Consider the following 17,482-nt stretch of genomic DNA (forward strand, 5'->3'; position numbering starts at 1 on the left):
TCCAGCAAAGCCTTCAACTGAGTAAGAATGGTAAGATTACCAGACCCAAGCCATTATGCATCCTCATTCATCTCTCTCTTCCAGAAGTTTCATTATAAGAACTGTTTCACTACTGCCAAAATACTACAGTGCTCTGCAATTATCCAAGACTTTCATTTCATACCTCACTATAAATAGTGTTTCATTAGATTCAAGTTTATCCTAAGCAAGTTCTGTACTCCAGAGGGATGAGGATAGCAAAAATGTTTTGAAGGAAGGAAAGATTGTGTATACGGCATAGAACTTGTTCCCTGTGCTAGTCTAATTGTTAACTCTGTTGGCATACATTTGGAGCTCAGCGGTTAAGGTGGAGGCCAGCTGCATCTTGAAAGTACCAAATTGGAACATTTCCCCAAATTTAGGCTGCAATCCTATGCACACTTGCTTGGGAATGAGTCCCATTCAAGTCATTGGGACATGCATAGGACTGCACTATTAGAAGATATGTTAAGATATGTATTAGAAGATATGTTAAGATATGTTAACTGAATGCGCAGCAGAATAAACTTTTGTGCAACAGTACGATTAGAAAGACCTCTGTTGAAGAAGAAACAGATGCACAGACACAGGGTCAGTTCTAGATTTACATTAATCTGGTACCTCCAATCTACTTGCATTTGAATATTTGCCAGGGAACATGGGAACCTTCGTTCATTTAGTTTTTCCTTAAAACACATGGGAGCAAACTGTGGCCCACATTGTGGAGACCTTCAGTGCAGCTGGAGTCCAAGCCACTCCCCACATGCAAATTGCCATGCATAGTCTGCATGTAAATTGCACACCCCCCCTACTGCCTGCCAAACAATATGCTTCAGCTGTTTGGCAGGATGGGGAAGCATGATTGTGGGGAAGGTGGAGTACATGGTCATTCCCATGTGCTGTCCTCTCCATGTAAATTGCACCATGTGAATTCCACCTCAAGATCATCCTGAAACTCCTTATCTGGATAATATTGACGTACAAGGCAGATCACCTGTGTTGTGATTTATGTTGGCTGTAAACGAGTCAGAGAACCTGCACAGGAATTATGCAACAAATGATACATATTCATACTCTGGAATTTAACTGATGCTATACTCTGAGGGGGTAGACAAGAGGACCTGGCTTCTTTATGCAGAATCAGGGAGCAGCTAATTCCGAACTGTCAGGAGTTCAGCTTTATTTATTTTCTGAAAGTACATTTATAGGTCTCATTATCATCATACAATCTATTATTTATAAATTGCATGAAAGACCTAGAAATTGTGCAAGTTACAAAGAAATAAGGAACCTTCCCCCTGAAAAGCAGTTGATGCCAGAGAAAGAGCCTGCTGCTGCTGCTGCTACTTCTTCCAAGGCCTAAAGGACAATATTTCCACTTTACATAGCCCTCCCCTGTGATCTCCAATCACTATTTTATCCCAGCACCCTACACAACTCTCCTTTCCGGTAAAAATCCTGCGACCCTTGCAACATTTGCCACAGGAATAAATCTTGCAAAGTAGATACATGACAATGTATTCAATTTGCATAATTTATCATAATCACAGCATCTTGCCTGGATCCATCAATCTATTCTGGATACAGGAGGTCAAATGCATACAGCGAACAACTCTGCCTAGGAAAGCGGAGGGGGGAGGCAGCACCAAAAGGGAAAAAGAAAAAAGAAAGAGAAAGAAAGCAGCTTCATCTTAATGATAATTTGGGCAGTTTATTTTGAAAAGACTGAAGGCAGTTTTTTTTAATTGAAAAAGGGCCCAACAGGTTTCAAAATAAATTCTTTATCAGGAAGTGCTTTGTGGTTCCCCCCCTTCTTTTTCATGGGACTTTCTCTCACAGACTCTTCTGTGTAGGTGTGCCTTGCAAAAAGAACCCTGTCCAGAAGAGTTTTCGCATTCATTTCAAAGAAAGGAGTTGATCTGTATGTTTATTCATTTATCTATCTAGGGGGACCAGCTCTTTCCAGTGAAATGAAAATGGGACAGCTTGTGAGACAATGCAGATTGCTTCTGAGCACTCACAAAGGTCAGGATCAAGGCATTTGAGTTTTCTGACTACTGATTTGGGGTTTTGAGTTCCGACCTTTAAATACAGCCGAGATTGTGCAGATGATGTATCCACCTATATACTTAGGTGTTTTTTTCTCAGTACTTCATAAGGAACTTCCAAGGTAACGTAGCTGAAATCCTTGACAGAAGAAAACCAGTGGTAATGAAACTGTAGCACCGCCAAAATCATACTGGCAGAAACACATTGATTGATCAGCCGCTGTGTTTCACATTCCAGTTTCAAAAGTCAAAGTGAATGTTAGACAAACATCTGTCAGGCACAGTTTAAATACAGTTGGGCTTGCTTTGGGGTAAATTGCATGCCACACACAAAGGCATATAATCGAGTCCCCAATTTTATTTTATTTTTCAAAATGAAAAGCCCCCTCAGGAGGCTGCAATTTAGAGCAAAGAAGTGGTGATGGAGTAGGAGGAGAGTACTTAGCTTTTTCTCTGCTGGCCAGCTATATACAGTGGCACCTCGGGTTACATACGCTTCAGCTTACAGACTCCGCTAACCCAGAAATAGTACCTCGGGTTAAGAACTTTGCTTCAGGATGAGAACAGAAATCGTGCTCCGGCAGCGTGGCAGCAGCAGGAGGCCCCATTAGCTAAAGTGGTGCTTCAGGTTAAGAACAGTTTCATGTTAAGAACAGAACTCCGGAACGAATTAAGTACTTAACCTGAGGTACCACTGTAGTGTTATAGGTTTGAGGGGGGGGATAGACTCTCCTAAAATATCAGAATTCTGTAAAAGGTTAGAATTTAAGCAAACCCCTAAATTTCAGAATCTAGTTGGGACTGGAGTTTAAATCAATTTTACCATGTCTAATAATTTTACCTGGTGGAAGAACCATCAAGAGGTAATCACAGGAATGGCCGAGTCATTAACCCATTTAAGAAGGTCATTAATGGAGACTCTCTGGGCCAGAGAGAAAATGGGGAAAGCCCTCCCTAAGGTGAAAGATAGCAGAGACTAAAGGTCAGAGTTTAAGGAAGGAGGGGCAGAATTGCAGAGGGTGATGAGATAAGCACAGAAAAAAAGTGTCAGTTTTGCAAGCCACAGACGGTGGGGGCAGAGTACGAGGTGGGCAGTCTGTTTTATGCTGCAGAAAGGGTCAGACACAATATCTGGGATCTCTTGGAATCGGAAGCTGTAGCAATGAGAGGAACAGGACCCTCTTGGGATGTAAATGCTTTGCACTCTCTCCACGCAGACGCACGTTGTACATATGTGTAAATAAACCATATATCCTAAAGACACCACAGATTCCGCTGTGGTTTCCAAAAGGAAACACAGATCCTGGTAAGTGCGCCTGGTACCCCTGGAATCTCTCGCTGCTTGGAGATTGAGGTGGTGTGTAACAATATTTTCATGTGAAGAAGACCTGCCCACTGACTTTTACAAAACCACTTCTGGCCCCAGCATTCTGCGCTTGTATGAAATCATCAGTTTTTCTAGAATAGTTGAAGCTTAAAGCAAGCAAGAGGCATCTCCCTCCTTGCCACAACTCTCTACCCCAACAGCTACCTTTCTGCCCATATTTCTTATTATATCTTCGCCTACAACTTTCACTCCTTTAAGTGTACCACCTTTAGCAACCTGAAAGCCTCCTGCTTTCTTAAATGACTATGGCCGTTCTCCTCTGATGAACTTAATAGGCTATATCCAAAGCAGCACTACATGAATGTTCTGTCAGCACAAGAACCACCTCTCTTCCTTTGCTGAACCCACCCAAATTTATTTTAGGGGTTCCCTCAACCTCAGAGAAGATGGGGGGCACAGGATGTGTGCGGGGAGAGAAGATAGGAGGAAAATTTGGTTGTGCGAGGAGAAATCCTTGTGCTAATGGAATGAGTACATTGGACACAACATGCTGCCTAGAACTCTCTCCCAGAACTATGTGGTGCCAATACCTTCTCTCTCCCTCTCCAGTATTCAAGGCCTTTGGCTTAATGCTCATCCCCAACAGAAATGAAGCCTCAGTAGGTGTTAGCTACATTTGCTCACATACATCCATCCTTTATTTCTCTTGACTTTCTCATCTCCTTCCTCCTCTTTACGTACCCCACACTGTTGGCATTTAGATTGTATGCTCCTTGGAGGAAGGGACATGTCTTCTTTAGCTAATGCTTTTGCCAATGCTACTATGCACTATGTTGTGCATTTTACTGGTGCTGCCTAATTAATAGTACTACTAACAAGACATCTGCACTCATGGGTATTACTGAAGAGGAACCGTGAGGGATGGGAAACTTAAATCCAGATGGGCAAACATACTCCCCACCCTTGTGGTTTGTACTGATTTCTTATTTCTGTTGACTTTACTAAATGGTTTGAGAACATAGTAGATCCCAGGGGTGGGGGTGGATTTCAATATTCCCCTTCAAGTTTCATTTTTAATCTACTTATATGGACAAATCTGTGAAGAAATAAACACAGGAACAAAAACAAGCTCTAGTCATTGGTGGCCCTCTATACACAGTTGTGTGTGGAACAACCTCCCTGTCCACTGACCTGCTGCTAGTTTCAGCCAACCCCAGCTGGAAAGGCCTTGTCCTGGGCTCCGGGAGCTTCTCGACTGGGAGGACAACTCACCTTTCCAATGACATCATTCCGGCTGAGCTTGTCCTTATCCATGACAGTGATGATAATGGTCGTTTCCCTCAGCTTCTCTGTGGGGATGTCGAAGATGAAGGACTCATTAAAGACTGGGTTCAGGCACCGCTTCATCACTACCGTCTTCTTCTTCTCCACCCGTTTGTCTTTGTACATCAGCCACACCTTCACGTAGGGGTCTGGCACAGGAAAAAAGGATAACATCACTGGGACATAATTTACTGTGGAGGGGAGGTGGAGTTGTAGAGGTACCCAGAAGGAGCACCCCAGTACCCAGGCTCCAGGTGTTATAAAACTGGGTAGCAAAGGATCATTTGTCTCTTTTTGCCCCAAAGAAGCACCTACATCAGTTTCAAAAATACAGGGTTCAGTTTTATTTACATGGAAAGGTTCCAGCTGTTCACTTGCCTTCCATGTGGGAAATGAGCCACTTATTAAATTACATGCCCCAGTCTAAACTGCCCTGTAGTTAATGTTCTTTCCAAGCCATTTATGCCAGTTTATTCAAGTAATCCACCCAGTTATTTCTGTCAATGGCCACTTACAATCAGCTTTCCAATTCTGATGCAGAATGGGCTATGCTGTCCTCGGTTCTATGTTTGAGGCTTCAAATACCAGCCAATACTGGTGTTTTGTGGTCTCTTGGTAACCAGCAGAGCCATGTCAGTCTGTTACAACCAGCAGCTTTACAGCTGGTGACAACACTTTCTAGTTTGCTTGCTTCTACAACCAGCCCTTCAGGCTGAGACGTTTATTCTTAACCGGAGTTCCCACCATTCCTTAACCATCACATTCCAGCGCAGCACTGCTTATGGGATGTTTAAAAAACAAGGTCAAACATTCAGGTTTTCTGCTTCCAGAGCTTTCCAGGACAGAGAGCCTGCCTCCTCACTAGTAAATGGAAGTCGTAAACTCCATTCTTCTCAATGCAGAAGAGAGAATAATCAAGCAAGCTTTTGCTGCTCATTAGGTACGGTGTAATTTGATACTGTAGCCTTATGTATGAGATATTTAGTCTGCAGAAGTGAGATAAAATCTAAGAGCAATAAAACATAATTCAATCACAGTACCTTGTGATAACATTTTATTACACTGCACAGTGTTACACGCTTGTGGAGGTATCCCACCCTAGAACTAAAAAATGTAAAAGAAATCAAGAAAGTAATATGTTTATATTCCCCCCATTACAAGCTGCAAAAAGGATGAAAGCAGTTTGTCCTTCTGGTACAGACCATAATAAGGGAAATCTCAATCCCATTATAGAACAAAGAACTTCTAGGGTTTCTAGTAGTTTTTAAACCTAATGGTATGTGCACTGCCATTCTGATGTACTTGCTCTTCCAAGACCACTCCATTGTCTGTCTTTATGCCCACTGTAAGGAAAATATTTGACAGATTTCCAAATAAAACTTCACTTTTTGTACACCGGCCAGGACTTAAAAAAGACATATGCATGCCTGAAGGGGACCTATGTGTATGGCTGGGGGGCAGGGAAGTCAGATGCAAAAGTGGGGAAAGCAATACAATTTTTACTTTTGTACAGTACAGTAGTTTCTGTACTTACTTGCACACCCCTATCATCCATCCATCCATCCATCCATCCATCCAAGCAAGAGGCATTATTAAAGATCAAGGGCACATCCCAGCCAGGCAAAAACTCTCAAGGAAGGGTACATAGGAGGACTGGTCTGAGGTGAGGTGGTGGCCTCGAGAGAGTCCCAAGGGCCAGACAAGAGAGGCCTGGAGGGTCACATTCAGGCCCCAGATTACCAACCCACTGCAGCCATTTGCACTAATATTCCACAATTCTTTTCTCACTGAGTTCTCAGAGAGCCTCCCACCCGTGCCCTGGCCAGGCCCAGAGCTGCTTAGCTTCAGCAAGGTGGCTCCATCACATGTCCTATGAGCACACAAAAGATAAAGGACTTTTCTGTTTAACATATAAAAATGAAACTGAAATGTGAGTTGCCCTTTCAGCATCAGACAGAAACTCTTTCTTCAGTAGCACGCTCTGTTATTTCCATTGTAGGATCAGAAGTATACCTCAGTTTAAGAACCACAGCTCTATAAATCTTCTAGCATTGATCAGAAGAAATTCAATGAAGATATTCATCTTCACATTGTCTTGGTTTTTTGTCAAGTAGGCTATGCTAGTTTCTCTACCCAGGAGGTGAGGCAGGTCAGTTTGAAGGCATTTGTTCTTTCACTCTCTGTCAGCTGGGGATGATGGGCATAACACATGACAGGCTCCTTTGGGAGGAGACCCCAAGCAAGCAAGCAAGCACACAACACCTGAAAATCAAATAGCTTCTGATTCTCGCCAGGTTTACTTGAAACTAGTAAGTGCACAGAACTCTAAGGAAATGGTCATTGGTGGTTTGCTTTAAGTCTTTTACCTCAAGTGTTGTCCCAGCTACGTTTTGGGATCCCAATACAAATACAAGCATATAAAAGTGATTTAGATAAGATACACTCAAGTTTCTTGAGACATATCCTGGGGCTCCCAAGTTCAATCAAGTATGAGACGATGTGTGCAGAACTAGGTATACACACGATGGAATATTGGATGCGGCCTAGCATTATAAAATACTGGTTGCATTTCCATTTTTGTTGCCAACCTTCGAGTCTGCTTTCTGACTTACATAAGGACTCATATAAATCCAGATGGTTCCAATTCTTACATAGCAATATTAGATCTGCTGGTATTGACTTGGAACTCTTGTATAATTCAGGTGAGCAATATATTTATTGCAATATTCAAACCAGATTAGGGGTCATTGAAATACAAAGCATTGAATCAGCTGTAAATAAAAATTGCTCCCCCAAGTTCTAGGGATTAAATACAACAGACAACAGGATCACTTATATTTCAAAATTAATAAATCCAGTCCAACGCAGGGCCTTTATGTTAGCCTGACTGAACGTTTTCCCCTCAGCTTTTGTCAAGGGAAGATACTTAAACATCCCGAGAAACAATAGACATTGAGGATGTAATTTGAATGTGCCAGACTATATGGATGTTTTATGATGGCCCATATTTGTAACGCCTAATAAAGGTTTGGCAAAGTAAGTAAGAGCTTTAAATCTAAGACTATTTGCCACTGCATAAGAAGAGCTGCTACGGAACCCCATACCTGATGTTCCCCCGATGTCCATGGCTTTAAGATTCCGAGCTTTGATAATGTTCACAACAATGGAGTTAGCTGAAGGGTTGTAGCAAAGTGACAGGAGAAGCTCTCCTCGGCTTCCCTGCAGAGAAGAGTTAGCAGAGATAGAGGAATTATTATGTAACATCACCCCCCTCCGATTCCCCACTGTAAACGTTGAACAGAAATCACCCCAAGACTGTTCAGGATCTAGCCAGCTTTCCTCATTCCGCATGGAATTAGGAATCATATACGGCCAGCCCCCAATGCATGCATGCACTGAGCCAACCTTGGATATTCTGGATCAGCCCTCTGTTTCAAAACAAAGCAAGGATCTTACACTCCCATCACTGCAGGGCTTTAGTTCTTTCCAGAATGTCTGCATCTGGGTCAAGTCCACTTTGTTGAGGGGAATGGACACCTCCCCAATGGGATCGTTACGACTGAACCGATCATAATCCAGAACCTGTAGATAGAGCACCCGCTGAACCACTTTCTCATATGGGAAACCTGCCAAAAGCAAAAGGAGCGGATGAAAAGCTGAGAGACGACATGCAGGCAACCACAGTAAAGGGAGCCCCAACGTTAAGCCTAGATGCAAGTGAAAACAGTTATTCTGCTGCACTGTCTTTTCCACATTAGATAGCATCTATCACTGTATTCAGGGTGCCAATGGAGAAGTGGTCATGACTGGCCCAGGCCATACATGGGTGAAGGAACCCATGCTTCTGGGCAATCTTGCAGCCTTGAATAACATTTGTAGGTATTCCAGATGAGTGAGTAGTAATCCAACTTCATCAATCAAACCTAATGCTTCAGGGAACTGGCTGGCTGCTATAAGGGCCAGGAAGGAATCCCAGCCTTATCCATCACTGCACTTAGATCACTAGTGAAGGCTTTTGGCCTCTCTCTGGTAGCGTAAGGCTCTGGCCATTCCCCTGAGGTTGAGTATTAAATGTGATGGACTAAGGGCATGATCTGGTTTGGCAGGAAGCAAGACAGTAGATAAAGCAGAAGAATGATATGTTATGTGGCACAAACTGGCCCCATGGAATAGATAGACCATGGTATGACTTGATGCCATACTTGACAGATCACAATTTTCTTTAGGGTATGTCTGCATCCTCTCATTCTTGTGTGATCTTAAAACAGTGCAAGGAACTGGTGCAGTCTGAAAGTCATCATTTGTCAAAATGACTGTTTGCTTAGAACTGCTTCCTGGTTTATTCATGTGAAAGAGGGCACCTTAAAGATGCATTGAGGAGAGAGAAATGTCTTGCAGTGCCCCTCATCCCAGGCATTTTCATACTACCTGATAAGAGTGAGTGCGCCCACAAGATGCTTTCATGTAAAAAATCACATGCAGGAAAGATTTATAACTGTATTTACTCTTGCAGAGAAGAATTTTAAGTTGCTCCCATAGTCTGGGGCATGTCCATGTCCCATTCATACATAGCCACAGATATAATCTCTGCCACATTATAATTTTTGGGAAAGGACCATAGTTTCAGATGCATATCCATGAATAAAATGCAACATGGGAAGTGACACTAATCTGGTATCACTGTAGATGGTGCCTATTCCCAGAATATGTACACGGCTTCATATTACCAGTGGCGATGCCTTCACGTGAAGGCGTTTGGAGGTTACTCTTCATATAGACTACCCTGACCAAGTGGAGAATCTTCATGTCAGTACTGTATTCTTGGTAGCCTCTGTGACATGAGTGTGATGACTCTCTGCATAATGAGTGGCTTTCAAATGTAACAGTCTCTATGTGCAGCTGCAGACGTGCTGAAGTATTTCTAGCCTATTATGTGAAGTGTGATAACTGACCCCAGCTGTTTGCAGGACAAGGCTGGCACTGGATTAAATGGGTTAGTGCTCGGTTATCCTCTTTTCCTGTTTGGCTACAAGTACTGTATTCTGAACAACTGCATTTTTGCTCTATGCCACCACCAACATTGCTTGCCCTTGAAATCAGACATTGAAGGAAAACATGACCACATGTAATAGGAACAGAACTGAGGCATGCGGCAGATTTGTGAAGTAACTTGCCCAAAGCCAGAGCAAATTCTTGGCCTCCATAACCAGCACCCTAAACCTGGACCATTTTACATACCTTCAAAGAGAAAGGTCTCATTCCAATGTGGGTTTAAATTCTTCCTTTTCACCTTTGTCTCCAGCTTATTTTTTTTATCTGGTAGGAGGTAAATTTTGACGAAAGGGTCACTTGTGCCACTGAAATCCTTGGCTGGTAGCTCTTGAGCTTTCAATATTTTGACAGTTAGGGTGGATTCCTGGAAATTGTAGCCAACGCTAAACTGGATCCGGCCCAGGTTTTCTCGGCTGGCACTGTCATGTCCCTCATCATCCTCAGACCCAGGGGAGAGCTGTAGCGCAAAAGGAAAGAGAGAAAGAGGCAGCCATGAGAGTCTGGGACAGAAGGAGGCTCACTGTCTACATCTGGACATTTTTAAGCACGAGAAACCCACAGGGATTTTCCAAGCCAGGTCCAGATTAAATCTAGGTAATTGGTGAGAATTTTTCATGGTTTATGTATTACCTGTAAAGGATTTATGTTCAATTACTGCTAGAGAACGTTTTCCTTTACAATCCACTTCATCTTAGCCAGTGACTCTGATGGGGAAAAAGAATCTCTGCGCCTCTTTCTCTTCAGAGAGCTCGAGGCCTTTTCAAACTGTCTGCTGTCCTCAGGTGAGAAACGGCACTTGAAAAATCATTTATCCAATGTAAGTGAGCATTTGAAGGGAAAGGGCTTTGGGAAATTACCACAGGGAGAGATTGGGGGGGGGGGAGAGATATTGTTAGCACAAGGTCTATTTAATCACAGGCCTAACTAGAAGTGTGCCTGAGGGAGAGGAAATATGCATTCTACTGAAAACAGCAGTATATCCTGCTCCTCATTAGTGGAGGGTGCAGCCCCCCATCTTGGAAATACTTCACCCCACTGCCATCGGCCGCGGCTCCAGCCTCCTTGTTATGCATCTCACCTTCCAGCTTCTACATTGTCCAGGCCTTCACGTAAGCCCCCCCCCCCCCCCAGCTGCTGAGTCAGGAACTTGCTTGTCTCACCTTCTCTATTTATGAAGGAGGCTATAGCGCTTCCCCATTCTCAAAGGTCCATATATTGGCAGTGTGGCTGGGAAATGCCACATCTCCATGTTTATGTGCTATGGCCTGTCATAAAAAAACAAGCAGCTTGCAGCACCGCTGCTACAATTTCAGCTGCTGCTTGCACAGGCTGCTCCTTGCTTCATTTCTCAAGAGACACGTGAGCTTCAGTCCTCCAGCAGCTCTTTCCCACTCAATCCACGCTCTTGGCATTCTGTTTTATTGCTAACATTAATTAAGCTTTTCTCAATTTAATAACTTAATTGCATTTAGGCCCTCAGGTCAGTGGTTACACGGAGGCTTTATTCCCACTTTGGCCTTGCATCGGAATCTATAACTTTCTCCAGTTCAAGATGAAAAATTTCTTGCAGCTCAGCATGCAAAGAGGTGGAAGGGGTTTGACAACTGCCCGATAAAGAAATGATCCAGATACAGCAAATGAAGGTGCAAGACGTCAACATTCCAATTAGCCTTACAAATAGTCAATTTAAACAAATGGAAAGTCGGAAATATGATGGTTAACAAACACAGCTCTGACCTGCCTTCCTGCATATAGTCCAAATAAACAAATGTGCTGAGGACTTCAGAAAATATGTAGGCACAATGAGTGGATCCCTTAAAATATATGCAACTTGCCTGAAAGAGCCAGGAACTGTTGCCCTCCTCTGTTTTTCCAGACTTCACTGCTGCCAATTCTTTAGCAAGAAAATGCATATGCACCAACATATGGATGTTGGATATTCGCCAGCATATCCAGTGTGGAAAGACAAATAGCTATTAAGGCATTTTCAGAGAGGGAATACTATAATACAGGAGCAATAGCAGAAAATGCTTGTTTGGGGATCACTGTCCTGTGATATTTTTCAGTATGTGGTACCGTAAGTAGAATTTCCCTAGATGATCTACAGTAAGTGAATTTACAGGTCCATACAAGGGCAGGTGGTCCTGAGCTTGGTCAGAGCTTTATATGTTAACAACAAAACCTTGAATGTAGCCTGGTAGGTGATTGCCAGCCAATGCAGTTCTCTCAGCGGAGGTGTAATATGTGTGCACCTCCACTCAGCAACCTGGCTGCAGCATTTTGCACCGGTAGCAACTTCCAGATCAATCCCAAGGGAAGCAAGTATTGAGGTTTGCAACTATTTTACAGATGAGAAAATGATTTGCAGAATAAAACCAAATAGTAAGGTCACTTGCGGCAGAATTACATTATTTATTACTCAATAGAAGACCTCTATGTGGTTAATTTGAATTCTGTACCAAGCTGAGTCCTCAATTCTGGATGCTGCAGCACATAGACTAGCTCTTATTAACAACATGGTTTCAGCCTGTATTATTAACTCACTATGACCCAATATGAGAGTTCCAGAAGTATTCATTAGTTTACACCTCCCCCCTCCCTGCCATTGATGTGAACTGTTTTGGGGGACAATTTTGTCTGAAAAACAGGCTAAAATAAATATAGGTAATTCTTCCCTTCAGTCTGGCTTCACAAGAGACCTGGAATCCAAAGGTCTGCAATAAGATGTTGGAAGAGGAGAGGATTTGATTCTCAAATACTTTATGTTTGCTCAGTTTAACTAAGGGCACGTTGAAAGTTACAACATCTTCAGAAGATTGGAATCCACAGTACACAGGGAAACTAAATGTCTGTGTTGACTCCCACAACAAGGTCAATGATTTCCAATTTTAAATCTCACCCCCTTTTGGCAGCTTGCCCTGAATCTTTTCACGTCTCTGAAAGACTTTAAGAAATCTTCAGCTACTATTGTTTTCAAAGGTTCCTGAATGAATGTGTACTATCCAAAGGCTAGCAAAAGCATGCCCCTGAAGATAGTGTAGACACTTCTATTGGTGCGGAAGTTGAGAGCATATGACACTGATTCTGCACCAACCACCAGTGCATTTCCAGGCCTAGTTCAAAGTTCCCTACATAAAAAGGCTCTTCAGGCTTCAGCAATGGCGGGAAATACTCAAAAGGGATAGACTGCTGCCTAATCAATTAGATGTTTGGAGACGATGAAGTATGAGTAGATAGGGCAAATACACACCATCTCCCCTGGTGTTGCTGTCTGGGACTGTTGGCAAACGCAGAGGGTTGTCCTGAGAAGCCCCTTGCAGTAGGAAATAAGGAATCATTAGACTTGCCAGCAATCTGCGGCATACTATTTTGTTTTAGTGTGTCAAGGAGGAACAGCTTCCCTCCATTTCAATGAGAGGAAGAAAAATGAAAGATAGCAAAAGCTAGAAATCCACCTAACAGTTACCTCTTTCAACCCACATTTCACCAGCTTCCACATGAGAATACCATGGGGGACTTTGTCAAAAGCCTTACTGAAATCAAGATACACTATGTCCACAGCATTTCCCTGATCCACCAAGTTTGTAATTCCATCAAAAATAGAAATCAGATTGGTCTGGCATGACTTATTTTTGAGAAACCCATGCTGGGTCTTGGTAATCACAGCATCCTTTTCCTAAATGCTCACAAACTGACTGTTGAATTAGATGTTCCAGGAATGCTTTCCCATCTACAGGATTTTGCAGTGCCATTAGAGGTTTGAAAGAACTTCACAATGTCTATCAACAGCAACGCTACTGTAAATCAATAGTAGCACTCCAGAGGAGTTAAGTCAGCTTCTTGAGAAAAACTGCAAGCTCCGTAGGTTCCAAAAATGGCGGAGCCTGTGAACAAACGTTACATCAATATTGACTAAAGAAACCATTGATATGAAGCATACAGTAGCAAAAGTGGCCAGGAGCTCAGGTCCAAAATATATTTCACAGATGTAATGTGATGAGTTTTTTTTCAATTAGTGATGTAACACCACCACATATTTCTCCACTTCACATTCCACTTCATTAGCTGCCACTTATGGGGAAGGGGGTGGGAAGTACAGACCTGTAATGTCACATGCATTCTCCCCAATATACATGCCAGGGCTGCCTATCACCCTTCTTCCTGCAACGTGCACTTTGGGCTGAAGAGAGGGAAAGAAGCTGAGGAGCTGCCTGATTATCTAGCTCTAGTAGATTTCCTCAAGGACATACCCATGGTCTGAAGTAAGGAGAAAATGCATATATAGTTAGCAGTGACAACCCCTCTTAGGCTTGCACATTTCACACCTTTCCTAAAGCAGAAGCCCTTTTTAAATTAACCTTTCAAAATGGTCTCAGCCAGAGGGCAAATGGGACAATCGCTTGCTACACTGAGGAAGACCTCAGATCTGAAGGCGTTTTGGGACTATTCTCCTGTTGGTGTTCCGTTATTCCATATACTTTGCCCTATCAGGTCTCTAGGCTCCTCAGGTGATTATTTTGTCTTCTCTCCAGAGAACATGTCATGATAGTATAGCAGGAAGCTGAATCCTTTACACATTTTAAGGGAATAAATAGTCTCTCTTGGATTTGTTGCCCAGGGCTTGGTGCATTCCAGGGAGCTGTCAGGAAGGATTAAGCTTCCTTCCATCCCTGATATCTCTCAAATGGCTCCTGGCTCTGATCCACGTGCTTGCTTCAGCAGGATTGGGGAGGGCCAATTTGATAAATCCTTCCTGACAGCCTGCCTGTCACGTTACAGAAGCCACTTCCTCCAGAGCCAGGATGACAGTATGGATTGCCCCTCGCTCAGCGCAGTAGTTCTTGGGACCCTGGGATCTTTGTATCTCCTGCGGATGAGCGTGGGTGGAAATGAGGCCACAAGAGCAGAGTTAGGGGGACTCAGTTTTAGACAAGAGGGAAGTAGGAATGATGGGTGTCCATTAGATTCCTGGAAGGATTGCTGATTACTCAGGAGGCAAAAGATCTTCTCCCAGAGTCTTAATCATCAAAACGGAGATTCATGGATCACAAGGAACAAAGACTCCTGGATCCACTTTCTTATTAGATACTCAGATGCATCAGCTTCAATCTAGAGGGACAGTGGGGTGGGGGGGTACAGAGAGCCACCCCTTTCAGAAAACCTGCTTAACTCATTTTCTAACCTTATCTTCCACCCTCTTTTTGAGATGCTGAATAGTTATTAAACCATGACCTACACTTTTAGAGAGACTTTACATGGACAGTCTACTCGACAATCCACTCAGGAGGCAAAACAAGTATCAGAAACAGTTCACATGGTACAGCTCAGAGTGTGCAAATTTATCATCTGATGTGACAGGGATAAATCATGCATGTAAATTGCGCAGAAGACAGGAAATGGACTATAAATGCTATAATAAAATAAGGCATTAATAAGTGGGAGAAATGGAGGGAGCATCAAAGATGCTCCTTGCCTGTGGTGCCATTTATTGTATGACTGGCCCTGCCATCATCATCATCATCAGATTTATATCCCATCCTTTCCCCTGACAGGGACTCAAGACAGCTTGCAGCTAAAACAGAAACAGCTAAAAACATAGGAAAAAAGCAGTCCTTAAAAAAAAATGTAACACACATACACACAACACATCTATTAAAATGAACAGATCATTACGATAAAAACATCACAGCACCAGCCCTTTCCTTAAAAACAGTTCCCCAAAGCCTGTTGGAACAAGAAAGTCTTCACCTGCCAGCAGTAGAACAAGGAGGCCATTAACTTTGGCTTCCACAGGGCTGTCAGGTTCAGCCTCAGACAGACAGACCTGCAGCTTGAGAGCTCCAAGGCAGAGAAGGATCCCTGACCACCAACTGGTAGGGAGCAGTGGTTGTGGTCTGGCTCGGCTGTGGCAGGTTGGGCCAACCTCCTAGCTTTGGTGTGTACAGGCCTCAACAAAGGTTTATATCTTTGCTTAAAGCTCATTTGCCAATGTTGGAGAAATGAGAACATTTGTATGCATTCAAAGGAATTATTTCATGTAAATGGCCTAACATTTTTAATGCCTTCTGCATTATGAGCAATATGGAAGGTGTGTTGTTCCATATTTGCTTCAAGGAAAAGGAATACTGGCTCTTGCAGAACACCTGGGTGTGAAGGTAGTGGTGTGGTGTGTTATGCTCAGGCCGTGTTAGACTATGAATGTGTCAAATCCACAATAACGTCTCTGTTTTTATCTTGGAGGCTATGGAATTGCAAAAGGGGGGAGACAAGGAGGGGCCAATGCCTCCTCTTGCCCTTCCCCAGTAATGCCTGGCGTAAATTTGCTTAGTGCATGGAAATCTGCATGATTACATTTTTATCCAAGGAGCTCAAGGTGGCCTACATGGTTCTCCTCCTTCCCATTTTATCTCCACAACTTCCCTGTGAGGTAGGTTAGGCTAAGAGACAATGATTGGCCCAAGGTCACCCAGTGAGCTTCATAGCTGATTGGGGATTTGAATCCTGGTTTCCCAGGCTCTACTCTAACCATCTTTCTGGCTACAGGAGCTAATATTTTAAAGTGCAGAACCCCATCACCTGCTGTATATATAAATGGCAGTTTCTCTCCTGGTGATAGTCATGTTTGAAATCTATTAGTGAAGGATCATATGCACGGTCCCCTCTCCCCCATGTCCACAGAGCACAAAGAGAATAAAAGAAAGGGGAAAAAATACATTTCCCCCCTGTCTTTCTGCTGCAGCTATTTGAGACAAGTTGTTGAGATAGATACTGTGTTATGTGAACAACACCTCATGTGGGATTCACTACAAAGCCAAACTGAATTGTGTTGTGCATTGTTTAGCACTGGTACTCTGTGTGCTCCTGACAGTGGAGCCTGGAACATTACCATCTACAAGGACTTGAATAATATGAAGATTAAGGATAGAGTGGAAAAAGGAGACAGAGGGCAAGGAGATAAGAATTATATTAACAGGAATGACATTCTGCAGATTGTAAGATGCTATGCCCAGGGAAAAGTCACTTGTTCTATATAAAATAGGGGTCAAAGTTCTTGGAAAGAGGCTGGATTCAGGAGAAGTGCATCAGGGATTCTGAGGAATTACAGAGGACACTACAAACACAACAATCTGCACATCTCTTGGTGGCAATGAAAGTGAATGCATACCTGCAAGATTCCTCACCATGCAGCCCTGTTTATCTGAAGACAATTTGGAAACTTCAGCTAATCCAAAAATCCTGCACTGCAATATTCCTATCATTGCTGAATTATGAAGATTTTATTGGCTGCCAGTTTGTTTCTGTACCAAATACAAGGTGCTAGTGTTGAACTTCAAAGCGCTTTATAGTTTGGGGCTTGGATAACTTAGGGCTCATTAGCATGGGTCCAAGACGTTTTCTGCTAGACCCACACTTTCTAGGCACAAATCCAAGTGGTTTTCCCTTGCCCTGCTCTTTTCCAAGGTAAAAACTGCTCTTTAAAACAGATTGGAACAAATGGCAATCTGGGGGGGAAACTGAATTACTGTTTGCTCCGACCAAGTGCTAAAGAGTGGTTTTTCCCGGGGAAGGCAGCAGGAAAAGAGAAAGTGTGGATAAAAACTTAAATCAGTGGTTTTCAACCAGTGTGCTGTGGCACCCTGGGGTGCCTTGAATGATGGTCAGGAGTGCCACTGGCAACACCAGCCTCTGTCCCTCTTTCCTCCCCTTCTGATGC

The 17,482-nt window shown here is 43.2% G+C and overlaps 1 protein-coding gene and 1 long non-coding RNA gene across 6 annotated transcripts in view; one reads left to right on the top strand and one right to left on the bottom strand.

Annotated features, from left to right (window-relative positions):
• The window catches only part of SYT7 (synaptotagmin 7), a 228,640-nt gene that overhangs the window by 16,927 nt on the left and 194,231 nt on the right, over positions 1–17,482 (bottom strand). For all 5 annotated transcript variants that reach the window (XM_083580694.1, XM_083580690.1, XM_083580693.1 and 2 more), the window contains 4 exons: positions 9,955–10,225; positions 8,173–8,342; positions 7,821–7,935; positions 4,666–4,865 (listed from right to left, as the gene is read on the bottom strand). In XM_083580694.1, the coding sequence (XP_083436820.1) occupies positions 4,666–4,865; positions 7,821–7,935; positions 8,173–8,342; positions 9,955–10,225 (756 nt within the window). The remainder of the gene's footprint in view (positions 1–4,665; positions 4,866–7,820; positions 7,936–8,172; positions 8,343–9,954; positions 10,226–17,482) is intronic.
• LOC310746972 lies at positions 10,233–12,159 on the top strand. Its single transcript, XR_014540823.1, has 2 exons — positions 10,233–10,362; positions 11,241–12,159. It is a non-coding gene; the product is annotated as an uncharacterized lncRNA (long non-coding RNA).

The sequence above is a fragment of the Podarcis filfolensis genome, assembly GCF_964270895.1.
Source record: "Podarcis filfolensis genome assembly, chromosome: 1".
Taxonomy (NCBI): Eukaryota; Metazoa; Chordata; class Lepidosauria; order Squamata; family Lacertidae; genus Podarcis; species Podarcis filfolensis.